Source organism: Lytechinus variegatus, chromosome 9, assembly GCF_018143015.1.
Source record: "Lytechinus variegatus isolate NC3 chromosome 9, Lvar_3.0, whole genome shotgun sequence".
Classification (NCBI taxonomy): Eukaryota; Metazoa; Echinodermata; class Echinoidea; order Temnopleuroida; family Toxopneustidae; genus Lytechinus; species Lytechinus variegatus.
In genome coordinates this window covers 11,822,491-11,843,452 of record NC_054748.1, presented here as the reverse complement: position 1 = coordinate 11,843,452, position 20,962 = coordinate 11,822,491, and the positions used below count along the sequence as shown (strand labels likewise).

Genomic DNA, 20,962 nt, shown 5'->3' with positions numbered 1-20,962 from the left:
GTTGAAATCGAATCAAATAACATTAAAAATCTAAACAATATCTGATCAGCATATATACAACAATATTCATCGTTTAAATAAACATTTTAAAATAAAAATTCCTGTTGAAATATTAAACAATTAATTTGCAAAAAAAAAACAACAAACAAACACCTGATTCGTCCCCAGTAAACCAGCGTCTATTAAGCCGTTTCGGTCGTGTAAAAATAAACAAAAACTTTAAAATTGTTAATCATACAAGAAATCACCGAGAAGAAAGTAAATATGGGAGCCCAAATGAACATTATGCTATTTGAATGTCAACCCTTTAAAGCACTCTTTGTGTCATAAAGTAGTAATGCAGGACATTTAATGATCTTATAGAATGTTTGGCATCAGATCCTATGCTGGTGATTGCTGTGCCAATAATGGATCCTCATCAACCATAAACAAAACTCTCACCCTTTTGTTCTTGGAAAAGAATGATCTTATTCCCGCCCAACAACAGGTCTTGTTGTTATTATCTTTGTCTCCTTCCTTGAAAGACAAAGATCGGGGTCTCGATTTTACACAACCCATGTTGAAATTTTACCAAAAATCTCAGAAATAATTTGACAAAAATTGCCCAATAACTCTATGTCAGCAAGCTGCAAGAGAAATCATGAAAATGATCATGAAAGTATAGGCGTGACCGTGGTTGCCTGAGCTACACGCATGCGCATTTTGGATTGAGGTTCGCGCGTTAGCTCCAGTACGTCAACAATGAGGATGCGCACGCATCAGAAAGTTTGGAAAGTTTTGTCATGTGTGGAGTTTTTTCATAATCTTAGTGTTTGCGCCTTTTTTTATTAGGCGTCCACACTCCTTCCCCTAAAATGTTGACTGGGTCGGTCGGAAGACGATAATGCATGACCGTTAGGACAGATGTTTCACATTTTAATTTTACAGAAATGACGTGAAGACATCATTTACCCCAATTCCACTCTCTATTCCTTTCTTCCATCCCTTCTCTCCCTCATTTTTATTTTAAATGCTGGAAAAGGTGCAATGTCATCACCTTTACTTCAGATTAAGGTCTTAAAAGTGGTGCAGTTTGGGTCCCCCCTCCACTAGAGAGACTGGAGAGAGAGAGAGAGAGGGGGGGGGGGAGATAGACTGAGAAAATGGAGACGTGATGGTTCTTTCCACCCCTTCCACTCTTTCACACACGTACGTACTATGAACACCGTAGGTATCATATTTTACCCACATTTTTCTATTATCATCTGTCTTCCTGCCACTTGTCGTATGACAGGCAAGGTAGTCATCCAAGTATGCCAATAAAGCTAACCAAAATAAATAAAAACAACAACAAAAATCTTGATATCGATCATTGTCCGATTACTGCTGGGCTTTGACCTCCTTTTTTCGAATTGGAAGGCTCATCGTTTTCTGCATGATCTGATTCTGTAATATTTGCCCCTGTAACGAAGTTTGGTCTAAGTAAGAATTTACACATTACAGAGTGTGTGTATTTGGTCCTGTCTGATATGTCTGATTGGACACGAAAATACAGTAAATAAAGCATCTTACACACACAAAAAAAAAGCAGAATAGTAGCTATCAAAGGGCGGCGCGGGACGCGGGAATCTGCTTCGGCAACTTACCATTTTGATATTTAAAAAAAAAGCAGAGAAAAAGAAGAAACAACGGTAAACCATCTTAAATTTCATTTCCATTTTCATCATTTTATGCATTATTATTGTTTGTATAGCTAAGTTATTCAACGCTTACACAGTAAAAAAGTAGTTAAAAAATTTCTAGCACGTTGTTTAAGTCCGTCACTCTAACAACTATATAGTTCAAACTTTTTAAACAACTGTTCAAACTTTTAAACAAGTTGTTTGAATGTGTAAACAATTACAAAAAGTTTAAACAACCTAACTCCATTGGATCACGCGCACGTCTTTGGACATTATTATTAAACTATAAAACACTGTTTAAAATTTTGAGGGCGTTGTTTAAGCCGTCACTGTTTCATATTGTTTAAAATTTGAAAAAGTTTAAAAAGTTTAAACAATTAAAAAACGAACAATTGTTAAAATTTTGTTGTTAGAGTGTAGTGTATTGTGTAGTTCATTTCAAAAATTCAAATAGAGGGATCGAATTGGATAAATCAAAGAGGGGCAAATCATCTCAATTCTATCCATACGTGCCTCTTCATGTTTATACAGAAGTGTGAGATATGTTGTTTAACCACCCTCCCTCCACACATATACACTTTTTCAATAAACGTGCTCAAAAACTGCAATATTTGTTCGTATTTTGTTGACGGAAATAAATAGATAAATATGAACATTTTAAGACGAAATGTAAATGAAGATAAAACTATTGATCGGTCTCAGTTCCCCAGTTTCTAAACTGTTCAGCGGCCCGGTATTATTTACGCCTAAAACCCAACCTTTACGCCACCCTTGGCCAAAGATGTGACTTCAATCAATTTCTTTGAACGTATACTGAAAAAAAGGTATTTGATAGATACTTTAAACGTAAATAGATCTTGAAAAGTAAATAAAAAAAGATGCATGTATCATAGATAGAATTAAAAATAAATATGTAGATCTTTATACATGTTATACTTGAATGGAAAAAAGGCATTGATAAATACCAATTTAACAAACAATAGATACAGCTATGTGTATTTTGCCTTGTTTGTTTTAGTTCTCATATTCACATCATCATGCTGATTTCCGTGATGGATTTATTTTCAGTCTGAACTAGAGCCAAGAAAAAATAACTCACCTTGTTAAGAATTATCTATTTGTTTATTTTAATAAAGTTTACTATATGTGGATGTCAAAGATTTATGACTACATTCTCTTTACTTGAGCTTGTACACAAAAATACATTTCTCTTTATTATGTTTCAATCTGACTTAGCTATTTGCTCTTTTATATTTTATTTTGTATATATTTGTAGTTGGTTTATGGTGGAAATAGATGGTTTGATTTGGTTTGAATTAATTTGTATACCTTCAAAAGAAATTCAATTAAAAGGCGCACGTCATAAGATGAATTTATAGACAGTAGGGGAAGGCGGGGTAAGTTGAGCATAGGGGCAAGCTGAGCCACCAGCCCCAGGCCAATAATGAATGAGTCAGAAATTGTGGTGGTGTCATGTATTGAAGACCCATAGCATAACCTCTAACCCCACCACATTTTTTTCAACTTTGAAACAAAAGTAGTTTTTTAGAGGGAAAAATATGAATTTCAGCCAAAAAAGTAAAAAAGAGTGTGAAATAGATAAGTGCTTTATAAACACACACGTCTTTGAATATAATAAAGACATGATAACAACATTATTAGTCCAGGTATGGATCTTCATTCTTGTCATAGTCTTTTATATGATGGATGCATAATAAATGTGTGGATACAAAATTATCGCACTAAGTTCGGACTGGGGTAAGTTGAGCCAAACAGCATGGGGCAAGTTGAGCCATGGTAATTCTTATGGTAATGTATCTTGAAAAACAAACAAACCATAAAAATCGATTGAAATGCTGGCTGAAAGGAGCAAATTTACATGACTGCTCTTTTCCTTTTAAAGGATGTTAGTATTTATAGAGAATTAGCAAGTGAAAAGACTTTAAACAAAAACTTGACATGCTGGTTCTCCCCTCATACATTTTGTACATAGTTTTTGTGGCTCAACTTACCCCAGAAGGTGGCTCAAACCTACCCCATATATGGGGCAAGTTGAGCCATTTGACATCGTTTTTTTCAAAGGTCACGATGACTTTCAGTGTGGGGATAGAAAGTTATATAAAGGTGGAAAATATTTCAGAAGAATCAAATTTCAAGGCAAGGTACTTATTTCGACAAGATTATTAATCATATCAATTCTAACATGCAAAAAGCAAAAACTGTCACAACTTACCCCACCTTCACCTATATGTTAAAATTGTTAGGGTGATCGGCTTAAACAACGTGTTAAAATGTTAAACAACGTTTTTACAGTAGTCCTATACATGCTATATGTACATACATAATGCATACACACATACATACATTCTATAATCCACTCCAACAACTCTTAAAAAACGTTGGTCAATGTACCAGATATGTTGGTGAATATACAGTAATAATAATAATAATAATAGCGGCATATTTACCCAGGGTAGCCACTTCAGTTCCGAAAACTGTTCTCCCAGCGGGCCCTGCTATTATTACCCCGGCTTTAGCACGGCTACCTTGATCGGGCGCTCGAGCATTCGAGGAATTTCTTCCTACCGGGTACCCATTCACCTCACCTGGGTCGAGTGCAGCACAATGTGGATAAGTTTCTTGCTGAAGGAAATTACGCAATGGCTGGGATTCGAACCCACGACCCTCTGTTTCAAAGTCCGAAGACTAATCCACTGGGCCACAACGCTCCACAGTATGTAAGAACTCTGGCAGATTCTATAAAAGTTGTTGATTTTGACCATATCTATCAGTTGGACACAATTCTTTGACCAATCCATGTTAGAGGTCTATGTCAGCTTTATGGATAGGTCTATCTGGGTTGCAGGGATCAATGTAAATGAGATAGGGGTGGAAGGTGTCTCTATAACTACGCCTGGCTTGCACTGACGTCAACAACTACTCCTGAGATTACTTAGAATCAATTGAAAATAATGGCTCCAACAGAACAGAGTTCCGGGATCGTTGGAATTTCCGCCCATAATATTCCTTCCGGATGTACAGATCATAACGCTAAAAATACAAGATTACAACTATTTAGGCCTTTCTATTTAAGTTCAATCATACGAATATTGGAAGACATATGATGTGAAAACAAGAGTATCATTATCATAGCCAGGAATTTCATGTGTGACTCATCGTGGAGAAGGATCTAACAGTAGCAGAATTTGATCATGATTATGTTGCTAAGGAGATGATCAAAAGATCTAAAAAATGAGTCAATCAAGTATTCATGGCCCTCCGATACGTGACATAAACAATATCTGTCATCAAGCACCGGAGTCACCTGAAAGAATGATAGCAGGGGGCGGCACCAGTGTAGCTAGGGGACAGTGACAGGTGATGTCAAATCTTTCTCACTAAAAAAAACAGAAGAAGAAATAATTGTAATTCTACCCAGCCCTCAAGACTTGTTTTCTCACTTACTTCCCCTTCTTACCCCTCCTGTCCTTGATTTAGAAGCCATGAGACAATAAGGGTCGCTCCCTAGCTCGACCCCTAGAATCGTGGTCGACAACGTCACATGAAAGATGGGGAAACTTGAAGCAGAAAGGAGATGTTAATCATTAACCAACCATATCTTAACGCCACAATGTCAGACTGTAAAAACAAGGCTACAGGGGTAATTAAAAGAAACAGCGCTTGGGAATCATGATGAATGCACAGTTTCGTTCCATAGATCATTTTGATTGTTTACTAATTAATCGCTTGAAAACGGGTGAAGTTCATGATTGTTTCGTGCCAGATAATCTAAATGTTTCCAAGCCACAAGGATGTGTTTGCAGTTTAGCCTAATAACTATAGCTATAACGTGATATCATTGACTTACAGTGAACTGCGGTATTGTAACTTGATCCGTGCTTGTGTGATATCATCACATTTGAGAGGGTATACTTGTGCTGTCAGTGATATTGCTCATCACATGTTCTTTCATTCTCATCTCTCCCTCTATCTCTCTGAGTCGATCATAACAACGACAACCAAGTACTCCATAAATTGTTTTCATACTTTCGGTTTATGCGGGTCAATATGAGCTATCGCTTTGTCATATTGCCTTGATGAGGACACTTATGGTCAAGCATATAGATCATGTATGTTGACTGATTCTTTACAACAGTCACTAGCCTCGATCGAGAGAGTTGTGGGAAGAACTCGTACAAAATAATACTTTTATCGGTGAGTCTTGCCATTTATTTGGAGAATGGGTGTTGGGAATAAGAAGCGCGTCGATGATGAAGACGTCCAGGGACACGACGAGGGACAAGGAAAGAATTATGGCAAAGCCCGTCCCCACGACCCAACCTTTAAAGGACCGATAGAGGATCGTAGCTGTACGGATATCATCTGTTGTCTGATCTTCCTGGCGTTTCTAGGAGGACAGGGTTACATCGCCTATCTGGCTTTCACGACAGGTGATCCAAGTACCATCATCCACCCTACCGACTCACAAGGTGAGATCTGCGGAGTGGCACCAGGGAAGACAAACCTGACGAGTCTGTTCTTCTTTGATTGGTTGGCTTGTTTCTCCTACTCCACTCTCATCACTCTCCAATGCGCCACGCCTCAGGTTTGCGTTGATAGCTGTCCTACAGAGACCTACTCCATCCCCTCTAGGTATCCGATCCAGTGGGCTTCGGGCACACACGAGAATGTCAATTGGAATGACTTCATCTGCCAGTATGGAGTCGACCCGGAGAACGAGGTCGTTAATGGAGGACTTACCATCGCTGATCTTCTTAATCAGGAGCTGTGTGCGACGTATTACGTGCAAAGCAAACCTCTGTTTGAAAGATGTATGCCAGACTTCCTTGTGGCGAATGTGACAGGTAATTGATTCATTTCACACTTTAAACCACATTGAAATTGTATTGATTTTTATTGAATATCATTGAACATACAGTATAGTAAGAGCATCAACATAACATTGAAGATGTAGAGAAAGTCTTAAAGGCCACTGGGTCAATAATAGAGTTGACAATAACCCGACATGCATTGCAAGCACTTAACATTTATTTTACATGAACAATATGCTACATACAAAACGATATTAAACAAGATAATGTGAGCTTCGTATAAACACAGGGGCTGTTAAATGACTTGTTTACCGTATACATGGTATAGAAAGAAAAAGGGAAGGGATTATATATTTGTCACTGTGATCGGTGATGAATTTCTTATAATCTTAAAACACCGCTTAACATGGTTACACCTAAAATCCAAGTCAATATACATAAAGTTCATATTACTAGATAATAGCAAAGGAAGTCATTTGGCAAAAAGAACAATTCTGAGTTTTTGGTACAAACTTTATCAGCAGGCATAACTTCTGAAAAACTAAATAGCTTTAATTAATTCAACTTTCAATTGTCTATGAACTTGATGAAGCAAACGTCATTTCACCTGACAGCAGATCATTAGACGGCACTTTCCTCAAATTATTACAAAGACTTCCATCCAGTTTACAATTATAATGTTCTCCTCTCTACCTAATACTAAGACATGGTTTCTTTTTGTTGAAGTTGTTCTGTATTTATATAAAATATAGGCTAATTTGGTTTATGTTTTTTTCTCTAAATGGGCATTTCTAGCATGCTAACAAAATATAATATATGCTGACATAGCAACGCATCTCGTTCATCGCATAAACAATCGAAAGCAAAGGAGTATTGGGCCAAAAATAATAATTTAGGGAGCACAAAACTACTAAAAAACTTTTGAAATAAAAACATAGCTTTGTGATTTTTAAATGCTTAAAAGTGCTATACATGTATATAGCTTTTCTTTGCAAACACACAGTTGAGGCCGTCATAAAGTACACTAATCTGAAGTGGGATATAGCTATGTTATAGCCTGTATTTATTGTTAAAATAGAGGACCCTCAGACAGGGGCAGATCCGAAGTTTCATTAACACTGATTAAAAATCAGGTAAGTTAAGAAACTTATCATACCCAAAATAAACCAAGAAAAAAAGAATAATAGTCAAGCAGAAATAACCAAATCGGATGAGAAAGTCATAAAATTTAATATCAAACCTTGCAGATTCAAAGATTCCATTCTTTTGTTTTAAAATAACACAACAGATGCATATAGAATTTTCAGTCCCAATGAAATATCACCTCTGCCTTTATGACTCAACTATTTACAAACATTAGACAATGTTCATGAAACGATTACGTAATAAATGGCTTCTACCTGTACTTTGATCACAATAACAATCCAGTCGCAAGGTAATTTTATTATTAAGGAAATACTCCGAAAAGTACTGTAAAGTCACACAGTTTCCTCGGATTACAAGTTCCTCATATTTCAAGATAGTTCATTCGCAAGAAAGGGAACAAATAAGACTTTAAAGTGGGTAAAACAGTAAAAGAAACAATGACTAACTAAAAGGGCTATCGTAATTATTCTTGTTTTAATGGAAGCAATATTTGGTGTTTTTCTTAATATTCACCTATTAATGTGTAGTGCTTGTTTGATATCAATTTTCTTTGCCATGAAAAGGGTCCCGAGAAAAGGGTATTCTCAAAGATATATTGAATACTTCCCTTGGAAAGATCAGATTTTATTACAAACCATTTAGCAACAGTGCATATCTTTAACTCACAAAACAGAGGAGAAGTGTATATCCCGGGAGGAAGATTCCCCCCGCGCAGAGCAATGAAACTCTGAAATTTCAAAGGGCGGACGTTTCATCAAATGCAGATATCTCGATCAATACCCCAACGGCTCTTAATTCAATTGATTTTCTATGATTACTGAACTTCATTACAAGGAAAATAGAGCGCAAAAAGTTGAAAATTTGTTAATTATTGAAATTATATAAAAAAAAAGGATGCCGAATTTTTTTGACTTATCCTGAAGCGCTTCATTTTGAATTATAAAGAAACTTAAGTGTCATTCAAAATTTCAAACTGAGGGCGCAAAACAGGACAGGAGATGAATGTGCAGGGAAATGACATGAAGTTTAATAGAATTCGAAAAAAAATATTGTACTTTTTTATTTGATACGACCCGAATTTTATACCTTCCTCTTTTTAAATCAGGAACCTGTTTGCCCCCAAATTATGGTTGTTTAGTAATGAGCTGAAAACCGGGAGAAGTTGACTTTATGGAGGTGACGGCGGAAATTGATATAAAGATTTTACCCGCCCGGAGCCGACCCGACCAGAAGTTGCGCGATCAATTAAAAAAAAATAACTTCATATACTTCGGCCTAACCTTACTCTAATTCCACGCCCTAATGTATACATTTGAACTTTAACTGGCGAGAAACACATAGCTGAGGTGGAAAAACAGGGTTAGAGAAAGGGTGGGGAAAGCAATGGAGAACTTCAATAATGTCATTTAACCGCGCGCAGCGCGGAAGCAAAATTCATATATAAATTTGGAGCAAGAGTGGAGTTTTTCTTTTGATAAAAAAAAAAAATAAAAAGGGGAAAAAAACACAAAGCTACCTTTCTTCCCTTTCCTCCCTTCCCTTTTCCTTTTATCCTCTCCTTTTTTCCTTCTCTTTTTTTTTCTTTTGGGGACGTTTTTTTTTTTTTTGGGGGGGGCGCGACCGTCCCCCCTGGCTACGCGCCTGATCTTTAGACAAGAACATAGATGTATTTATATTTCTTTGTCTGTTTTTGTGCGAAATAATATCCATTGCCGATAAACAGCTGATCCCTTCTACTTCCGAAGAGATTAGAATCGAAAATATTCGACGTCTGATTTCATGGATTGGGTATTGGGTATTACTACCATGACTACTTTATAATATTAATCATGCTGAAAGGATCACTCGAATTCCTTTAATTCCCCAAATTATACCCACTCAGTTTTGCTATAGTTATTTGTTTGTTTCTCATTTATGAATAATTATGTGTTCATTTTAAAGCAAGTATCTGCCTTTCTCTGCTGTTCATGTAACTCTCGGTAATTCACTCAAATAACGAATATCGATTATTTGAAGATAGACATTCCACTCACGAAAGTATATAAGACATATACTCACATTTGCTGTTCATATGTTCTATTTTATATTCTCATTAAAATATTGTTTGGGACGAAAGAAAAAAAACAAACGAGGGGCCAATCATGGCGTATGTATGGTACATTATTTCTGAGAATGTGAGCGAGCAAAAATAATTTGACTCTTTTAATCTGAAAAAACTATTTTGGTGATAGATTATAACAATATACTCAGTAAATCAAGTAATTTCCTCCCTTTTGGTCGTGGAACTTTTTTAAAGGGGATGTCCCCCATCAATACGTCAGTGTAACATATTATACACAGTGTAATTTAAGTGATTTGTGTCTATGTCACAAGGTCATACAGTCCTAGAAAATGCCCCGGAAAAAAAAACAGGAGACGAAATTAATTGCGACGTTTATACCATGGTCACATTTGCTCTACGGCGGCCGTACGGCGGCCGTAGATACCTGAATTCGAGAGATTTCTGCGGCGGCCGCAGAAAATCTGCGGTGGCCGCAGAAAATCTGCGGTGGCCGCAGGGTCGACGTACGGCGGATTCCTACTTTTTACAGACCGTAGGGGTGGCCGTAGAATTTTAACACGGAGTTATAACATTTTTCTTTTCTACGCTCGCCGTAGAAATTAGACTAGCCGTAGGCATGGCGTAGAATGGTCTACGGCGGCCGTACGTCGAGCGTACGGTGGCCGTGCGGCTGCCCTCGTGTTTTTCTTCCCTCCTTTCCCCTTCTCCTTTTGTGTTATATGCTCGGAGCCACAAGGCGCGTACTTAGAATTTTGCACCTCGGGGGCTCGACCTATAATTTTTGACCCATATGCATGTGTACTTTTCAGAAAAAAAATGGCGACCCCTCCTCGTCAGGCAAACAGGTGCCTTAAATGCATGTTGAATTATTTTATATCATAATCACATGAAAAAGGGCAACTGCAGACCACTTTTTTTTATGATAAATTAATAAAAAGCAAACTATCCATGAATATGATGTAATAGCCTACCACTTTTTTTAAAAGAACAAATGTGACCAGGAAGCACAGATATTGCCCTTTCACCAGCGGCTGACTTGGGTAAAATATGACGTTATCATCATTATCATTATTATTACTATTATTATTACTAATATTATTATTATTATTATCTTGGGGAGTTAAATGCTGATTTTTGTTGTTGTTTCCTAGGGTGTAGTTATATTGACTTTATTCATATAAACATATTAACATGGTTAAGGGAGATCTATCTGTCAGGGCGAGCTGAAAATTGTTTATATTCCAAAATGACCCAAAGTTTGGAAATTCTAAGCATTATTTGTAACCATGAACAGTATGGGCACTTAACACTGCTTAAGTATTATTCGATGCGAGCGCGAAGCGGGAGCTGAACTTTTTTTTTATATTCCGTTCCAAAACTAGACATTCTCCGCAATTTAGGTAATCATTAACAGGATGTCCATCTAACTAATCATTCGATGCGAGCGCGAAGCGCGAATCACCCCAAAAGTCGAATTTGCCCCCCCCTTCCTAGGTCGAACATCAATTTGGTGCCCCCACACTTTTATTACTCCCCCTTTTCTCTTCTCCCTTTTTCCCTTATTCTTGTTTCTTTCTCTCTTTCTTTTCTCCCTTTCCTCTTTTTCTTCTTTCCCCCTCCTTTTTTATCTCCCTTTTCTTTCCCTTTCTTCCCTCCCTCTTTTGGCGCCCCCTTTTTTCCTACCCAGGGGCCCGGACCCCGAAAACCCACCCCTCCCTCCCGCCCAAAATAAGTGCATGGGCATGGTGCGAAACTTTGAAAACTTTCTGAAATGAAATGTCTAATGTAAAATATCATGATGAGTGTGACAAGCAATTTATGGTATACTCCCTGTATAGTCCCCCTGCGGCCGCCGTGAGGGCGCCTTGCGGCCACCTCGCGTCTGCCGTAGTATTTGTCAAAAACCTACGGCCAGCGCAGGGTCGCCCTAGGGCGACCGTACGTCATGATTTCAAGGACATACGTCAGCCGCAGATTTTTTTTTCCCATAAATTAAAAAATACGCCGTGCGGCGACCGTAACATATGTGACCGCTAGAGTAAGTGGCCGTGGAAATTCTGAGGCGACCGTAGAATTGCTACTCGCCGTAGAAATTTTAGAATCTACGGCGGCCGTAGCAAATGTGACCAAGGTATAAGATATCGGGAGGAATTTGCATATAGTATGGGTAACGCATCAACCCTCCGCAATTCTGTGTATACTGGTGAAGGGAAATCATCGAGTTCATTTAAGAATTTATTCCTCAAAGAATTTCTAAACATGGTGGATGCCACAAACTTTATATAAATAATAATATCCTGAAACGTTTTCCTTTTCAGTTATTCAAGTGTACTCGTGCCAGGGATAACTGAGATAACAGCAATTGCCATAAACAAATACCGCAATCGACATTTGCCCCCATTTGAATTAAATACATTTGCATTTTAAAATATTGAAACATTGTATTATTTGCATATTTCATACTTATCTTCAGTAAATCATAACCTTTAGTTATTTGAATGGGAGTGCCATATTTGATATGAATTTCAATCAAGATAATTGAAAGACTATATGAAAATTGGGAAACCCCCATTTATGAACGTTGTTCTACTTGTGGAATGGTGATTGACTTATTGAGTAGTAGTACGTCAGATTGTGTCTCCAAATTTCATGCATAAGACCATTTCCCGCCCTTTCTTATCTTGTCATTGTGGTGAGAACCGGATACAATTTTTGACATATTTTTGCATTATTAAAAACGTCAAAGACTTTATATACTCTCCGTCAGAAGTTTTATGAACGATGAATTCGCAGCGGCATCGTGGAGGATGATCGGTACTCATGGCGGGGGGGGGGGGGGGGGGTGACTGACACAAATATTGTTCTATGTGGGGGAGTTAAGTGCAACTAGTTTACTTTACAACCAGACCAGGTACATGTAGGTCTACTTCGTATTTAAATTGAAAGTTTGGTCATTTTAAGGTCTCTTTTCGGTTTTCAAGGTAATTTCCCTTGTATTCCCTCTTTTGAATTTCAGTACTCACTTCTTTCCATGGGTGTCGATCACGGGGGGGGGGGGGGATGGGGGGATATACCCCCAATATTTCAAGTGGGGGGATGGCCTGTATTATCATCCCCCCAATAATTTAGGGTAGAAAAATTATAATAATGATGATGACAAAATGAAAAGTTTGATCATGATGATTATAGTATGCCATCAATCAGTTTGTTTCCCTCGCAATTTGTGTATATTGTTATTAAATAAAAACATTCTTTTTCAGGACTATTAAACATATGGGTGGAGGTTCAAGATGAAAAAGAATGAAATGTTTATGTATCTGATATTTTTTAACACATGACATAAAAGGACCCCAATGAAAACTTTTGTTGATAGGGTGTTCCATCCCACCAGTGGTGAATAAATTAATTAAAAAAAATCATTAACTCAAAAGGGTGGAAAAATAAACGGGAGTAAAAGGGTGGCAAGATAAATAAAGGAATGACGGTAAGCCCGATGGCGCACGAGAAGCCACACAGGTTGTAATTTGTGCTAGTCTTACTTGGTCCGAATCTGCATTTTATCATCATGCATTAAGAAGAATAAAGATATTGCCAGTCAGGTTAGATTTAAGAGAGAAGTTGTATACACAGAGGCGTCGATCCTGGGTGGGGGGGGGGCAGGGGGCGATCGCCCCACCAACGAAAATATTGGGGCAAACATATCGTTTTGCCCCCCCAATAATTCCGCATGTGCAACTAAAAAATAAAATAAGATTGTAATGCTACACTGAAATCAGCAAGCGAGATTGAGATACCAACTCGATTTTGATTTAAAATCGTGCTCAAAATGTCTGCTTTTCAGATTGGAATATAAAAATTTTCAGCTCGCGCTTCGCGCTCGCATCATGTACCAAAAACCCATACTTTTCATGATTATATAGGTAAATATAATGTCCCGTTTTCAATTCTAAACCTCAAAAGAACTTTGATTTTGCAATAATCTTTTGTTGGATATATATCTTCCATTAAAGTTGTCCTTTTTTCCAGATCAAAATATCAAAATTTTTAGCTCGCATCTATTGTTCTTCTAGATACCCATCTTAATCATTGGTACCAAAATGCTTAGAATATCAAGCTTTCAGGTCAGAATATCAAGAAATTTCAGCTCGCTCTCTAGTGAGATACATGTATCGACCCTCCTCATGAGTTACTACAAACAAACCTAAACAGGTACATTTTTCCTGTTTTCATGACATACTAAAAAAATTTAGCTCGCGCTTCGCGCTCGCATTGTTGGTGAAGGTGAGATATGTGTCTCTTTCTCATGGCTATATATATATATATATATATGTTTTGTGATCGAGCGCCTTTGGAACGTTGATTCATAATTTTGCCCCCCCCATCTGAAAAATGGATCGACGCCCCTGTGTATACATCATGCTCAATAAACAGATCACTATGTACATGGTCCAGTTTATTTTTGTCATTTTTTTCTCGGTATGAGTTTAGAATAGGCTTACTTGTAACACAAATTGAATTTTCAAAAAAAATTATACAGTTATAGTACACTACAACAATGAAGGAATTTCCAAGAACACCATGCATATCAACCACTCCCAAATGTCCTAACTTTGTGATTTTAGTGGGGGTAATGTTGAAATATCCCCATCCACAAGAACATTTGTGTCAATCATCCCCCCAGCCAAGAATACCGATCGACACCCATGTTTCTTTCGTATCTTCTCCACTTATTTTACGTCATAATAAAACCTGAATAAAGATTACTAACAAATATGAATTGATATTCAAAAGATAAAATAAACGATGCACACCTTATGCGTTGGTTTCATTGAGAAGCGAATTTGAAAAAAATGTCATGTGTAAAACATTAACATAAACATTTCATTTTGTTTTATCTTTTTTTTCCAAATCCATATATTTCCCTCAAACGAATGTTTTCATTCAACAACAACAACAAAAAAAACATAAGAAGATTACGAGAGAAAAAAAATCAAAGGTCATCATCCGAATTAACGATACTGATCACTACCATCATTATCATCTCCTACTTCCTCATCACCATGATCACTCTTGTCATTTGATTCATCACGGTTATTAAAATGCTCTGCCGTCTATACAGTGCGTATCAAAAAAAAGTTTACACTTTGAAAAAACTCTGGGAATTAAAAAATATACAACATGTGGGTAATTTTTTTCACATATATTCTTGGGTTTGGGTCTAATCTATCCAATGAAAGTAAAATATTTGACAGAATGTTACACTTGAGTGAGCACTATCCATTTTTGTAAAGCTCGCAGAAATCTGTTTGCGCAGAAATGCTCGTTTTCACGCAGTGTCAAGGGGAAAGGGTGAAATCAAACTTACCCTGCGATATATTTTTCCTACATTTCCCTTGCACTTTTAGTCGATTAAGATAAAACAGATACATTCAAGTATCTTAAAACAAATTTGCCACCAAAATTGAAATTTCAACACTTAGTAAGCACAACTTTTACCCTTTTTGTGGCAGCTGGATCTGAGGACATAACTGAATCTGAACAAAAGTTTACATCAGACATCTCCAGCACCTTTTCGCTAAGGTTTTATTATCTAAAATGGGTTGAAATTTAATTTTTCCTTTAGTACTTGTTTTTCGACACTTTTCCCAAGCTTGATAATAATCAAAGAAATAAAAATCAAGCCTAATTCATTTTATGTAAATCACAGCTCAGTGTAAATCAAATATCGTCTTGATGGCCTTGGTGTGTGGGAGAGTGGGGCGGGACGCAATGCACTCTTCCAAGTGTATTGGGCAAGGAAACAAGGTAAAAGAGGTCAAAGATATCTTCAAATCAATTTTACTTGCTAAATTCTATACGTGTTCTTCATGTTAAAGGTTTACTTTTATTCGCATAGCTATTTCAAAGTTCTGCGCAAATCACTTTCCACTAACTTTTCAAACGTAAGTGGTGCTCACTCAAGCGGAAATATTTTTCGATAGTTATATCGTCATTTGCTTAAATGGATCTGTACCAATTCTAAAATGTGTACAAATCTTAAGGATATTACAAATGAATAATTTTACAGGATTTTTTCAAAGTGTAAACTTTTTTTTGATACGCACTGTATATGGCCTATAGACCCCTACCTGAAGTATTTGGGGGATATGTATACCCCACCCCCGCGATCGACACCCATGCATGGCCAGCATCACAGTGTACTTGTAATTGGCACTGAATGGTTCATCAAACCCAAACGTGAAATAAGGGAGGCTTAATATAATAAAATTTTGTTTTTTCTTTCACATCTCTGATAAGGGGGCTATGAATCCCCTTCGTTTTTCACTATACTTAAAGAAAACATAGAGGGCGTTCACGTATCCTCTGCCCACTCTGATCACTGATTTTAACCTTCTTTGCTTTGATTCTTTGCACGCAGACATGCCGTCTGAGACTCCAAATGGACGCAACATCACCCAAGAGAACGTCGATGTCTTCACCAAGTTTATCAACTACGTCCAACAGTCTGAGCAGATACAGAGCGTGGTCGATGACTTCAAGTCAACGTGGCCATACATCGTAGCAGCCCTGGGCATCGTCGTCCTCGTCTCCTTCTTCATCCTGATCCTCATGAGATGGTTGATGGATATCGTGGTGTTTGGATCTATTGTATGTCTCTTTGGTTTGCTTGCATGGGGGATGTACTATTGCTACGATACTTGGCTATGCTACAGGGATGGAGAGACTGCATGCTACTCCATGCCTATCAATGATCCTTTCAATCTCTTCAGTTATCTCCAATCTGAAAATACTTGGCTCACCTTCGCCATCATCTTGACAGTGATCGCTGCCATCTTGCTACTTCTGTGCTTGGTGTTGTTCAATAGGTTTCGTCTTGCAGCTAAGATGCTAGGTGAGGCAAGCGAAGCAGTAGGTATGATGCTGAGTACATTAGCATGGCCGCTGTTACCTTTTGTCTTTCAGTTTGGCTATGTGGCGTTCTGGGCGTTTGTAGCTGTCTACTTAGCTTCTGCTGGTGTTGCAGTATTCGAGATATCCAATGCACCGAGTGGTTCGCCCTTATCGAATGGTACGACTTGTGATCAACTGACGTTCAATTCTTCACTGTATGCCCCTGCGACCTGCCAGTTCGTCAGCTATGGCTTGCCTTCGTACACCATCTATCTGCAGATTTACGGCGTAGTGGGATTGTGGTGGATGCTCAACTTCTTCATTGCTTTAGGGGAAGTAACACTTGCAGGAGCATTCGCTTCCTACTACTGGGCTTTCACAAAACCCCAGGATATCCCAGGCCTCCCGCTGGTCTACTCTTTCTGGCGAGCCATCCGCTATCACCTGGGCTCTATGGCATTCGGCGCTCTCATCATTACAATCGTCCAACTTATCAGAGCGCTCCTTGAACTCATTGAAGATAAGACAAAGGATGCCAGTAACGTTGTGACTAAATTCATATTCTGTTGTTGCAAATGTGGCTTTTGGTGTCTTGAGAAGTTCCTTCGTTTCATCAACAAGAATGCATACATCGAGATTGCCGTCTACGGTCGCAACTTCTGTTCGTCGGCAGCCAGTGCTTTCAATCTCCTCATGCGTAACATCGTCCGTGTAAGCGTCCTAAATGGCGTCACTGGTTTCATGCTCTTTCTCTTGAAGTCTTCAATCGTTGTTGGCATCTCAGTGGGTGCTTTCTACTTCTTCCAGCTTCAAGTAACATCGGGAGGTAACACCTTTTATGTTGTACCGGAAATCAATAACATCTGGGTGCCTATTACCGCTATCGCGATCGTGTCTTTCTTCATCACGACAGCGTTCTTTGGAGTGTATGACATGGCAGTCGATACACTCTTCTTGTCTTTCCTTGAGGACTTAGAGAGGAATGACGGATCACCTGAGAAGCCTTACTACATGTCGAAGGGTCTCATGGACTTGGTTGGAAAACACAACAAGAAACAAAAGAAACACAAGGACGAGTGAATGTCAAATCAGAATTGCCGGTTAAATCTAATCCAAAAAGACTAAGACAGGAACGAATCCGACATCAAGAATTGATAATTAGTCAATTTAGGTTTGTTTATTGAATTAGATTTTGAATCTGATTTGCATTCGTCATGCTACATCAAACAGATTGTTTCAAATGCGTTTGTTTTACTTACGTTTGAGCATAAAATTGACGATAAAAGTGTAAATTTGCAAAAGCATTTTTCTAAAAGTAATGAATGGCTTTATAGTGATGAGAGAGTGCTCGGCAATTGAGCAATACTTTCATGTGTAATTGGTGTTGAGTTGATGTTTTCACTTTCACCATTATTTGATGACTTCAGCAATTATATCTTTCTAATTAGAGGCGGCGCCTAAAACTGAGACGGGAGGCAAGGGTTGACTGCTCGATGATTTTTCAAGCGATCTTTAAAAAAGAGGACTTTTAAAAAAGAAGCGAAAGGGAAGAAAGAAAAAAGAGAATACTGAAAAGAATGGCCCTGTCGAGAGTTAATATGATAGCACTAACATTTCATTGAAAAGGTAAATAACGTCACGTCTAAGTTCCCATTCCAAATTAAACGCTGACACAGCCCCTGTTTCACTGTATAATGCAGTTCAAATAATTATCACTTGTTAATGCCAGCTAAATCTCCATAATTTATCGAAAAGTGAAAAAAGTACTAATAAATTAAGTCATGTGCATTGGGTTGATATCTTAACACTTCAATACAACTTTTTTGTGTTTCTTTTGCGGTGAAAACGACGAATGGTTTCCTGAATCGTTTAGCAGAAAATCACAATAAATCTTTCAAGTTTTATTCCGTGTTCCATGGACAAGGTACGTCCATTCAAATATATTTTGTAGTAAAAATGTAGGTTAAGGCTTCCTCCCATTTCATAATTTGAATGTTTAAAATTAAAAGGTGGTAATGGTCAAGAGATTTCGGGTGTACAACAGAATCCATTTTTTTAGGGAAATTTGATTTATCAATAAAATAACACTCGTCACCTCTCTGAACCTCGTTAACCTCAATCTATTTTGAGATGTCTTAAAATATAATAAAGGTAAAGTCACGTATTTAGACGGGGGAGATGTTACAACATATCACCGAACAATAAACAAATAAAAATCGGTACGCTGCTTGAATCTACCGGGAATTTCCATAATTTACTAAACGAAGACGTTTTTGCGGGCTAACCGTCAAACTTTCTCTCCATGCCGTTTTGTTGACGACGAGCAATGCAGAAAGTAGTTTGTTAACCAAAATTGTTGAATTTATGTAAATGCATGGTATGGAAAGGGAACTGTGTTTTACATTGGTTATTTTTATTTTGGATTGGCGTATAACAATGTATGTAGATCTCTCTGCTCTTTATTATTAAAAAGCAGAGGCCTTGATGCATGTACATTTGATTTCCTCACTGAAAAATCCAGATATTGTCCGCCAAATGATGTTCAAATTGTTTTAATAACTGTGAAAGACACATCAAACGGGTTTTAATGGATAAGAGGAGAATCGAAAGCTCTGTAACAAGTCATTTATTAATTGCAACAAAGTTATTATAAAACATTAATTAGTTAATGCTGGGACGCACTTTGGAAGCACGTATTGGTATTTTCATTATTATACTTCAAAGAATTATATAACTGAAATTGTGACTCTGTATATCTTTCATATTCGAATCATGCTTATGATTTGTACTGCAAAAACTACAGAAACGCCAGATTGGAATCAAACCGATGCTGTTTTAATACTTATTGGTGTTGTTATAAAAACCTATCTGGTGTTAGACCAAAACAAAACTGTTATTGCTTAAAGGGATGCTCCGGGCTGAGAATATTTACATCTAAATGAATAGAGTAAAATTCTCAGAGTAAAATGCTAAAAGTTTCAACAAAACCGGATAACAAATAACGGGATAATAAATAGACTTTTTTGAATTTTAGATTTAGCAATATTTTGTGAAAACAGTTATATGCACGTTGGGCTGATGTCACATCCCCACATTCCTTTTTCTCATGTCATTACATGTCATCGCAATTGTTTCATATTTTCATAACATGTGTAAATGACGTGTCTCCATTATCAATGAAATAAGTTGCAGCAATAATATCTATTACACTTAATCAGTTGTCAATCCAAATGTTTTAGTTCTTGGTTGAACATTTTGTGATAGACCTAATTTTATATAATAAAATACAAAAAGAACAAGTGGGGATATGACATCATCAGCCCACCTAATGAATATCTACGAGGACGTGCCTATAGCTGTTTCACCGGAATAATGCAAATCTTTACAACTCAATAATCTTGTTACGTGTTATCCGATTTTGATCTAATTTTCAGCATATTGCTCTGTGAATTTTACTAATTTATTGAAGTATACATAATTATCTTCATCCTGGATTAACTCTTCATAAATGGTATTTCCCTCCCTCAAACTCAATCATTGCATTGTTTTTTCAACATCATGTAATTCTCATCAAATTGCCCTTAATTGCAGGCAGATCATCATTTTCAGATGTCAATTTATCACAAAATCATTTATTCAAACATTATTGATTTGCCATTATAAATTCGGGCACCCACTCTCTTTGATCACAAATTTAAAAAAATAGAGCACCGTATCCAAAATGCAACCCACTCAATATGTTTTTTGCTCTACTATGACATAGGCCTGTATATTTCAAAGATTTTACGAAGAGTGTTATTCCATGATTTACTTATAAACGAGTGTTGTTTTTCATCTGGATTTGTGAGTGTACATAATGTGTTATTTCAATAGTCTTTCAGATTGGTGTTCTAACCCATGTTCTAATTATGTGGTGTGATATCTATGTCCTGCCAAAAAATACCGGTGTTAATAATCTAACACCAGCCCAATCAGTGTCTGTATAGGAAAACATCACGGAAGTGATGACACAACACCCAGTTTTTTCAATGCTTGGTGATTGCTTGAAGCCAATATGTGATATTTAATATATAGTACGCTGTTTAATCAATACCTGTTTCTTCGCAGCGAATATCAATAAAATCATTTACTAAGAAATGAAATAATGCAGAACTTTACTTTGTTGTAGAATGTATATTAATCAAGAAAATAAAAAGAACAAGTGTTTTGCATTGTAGAAGAATACATGTATTAAATTTGTTTGACTGCTAGTACTCTACATCTAATAGAACTATTATCTTTGAAATATTCTATTTCTTCAATACATCCTTTGAAAACTTCCTCTTATGATTTCAGCTTTGTCTTTTCATAAAGCTGTAGAATTAAGCGAA

At 37.2% G+C, this 20,962-nt stretch overlaps 1 protein-coding gene across 1 annotated transcript; it reads left to right on the top strand.

Moving 5' to 3' along the window:
• The first annotated feature begins 5,302 nt into the window (after positions 1-5,302).
• LOC121421351 (choline transporter-like protein 4) lies at positions 5,303-19,389 on the top strand. Its single transcript, XM_041616046.1, has 2 exons — positions 5,303-6,526; positions 16,120-19,389. Exons 1-2 carry the CDS (start codon positions 5,902-5,904, stop codon positions 17,670-17,672), a joined length of 2,178 nt encoding a protein of 725 aa, XP_041471980.1. The 5' UTR covers positions 5,303-5,901; the 3' UTR covers positions 17,673-19,389.
• Positions 19,390-20,962: the final 1,573 nt, after the last annotated feature.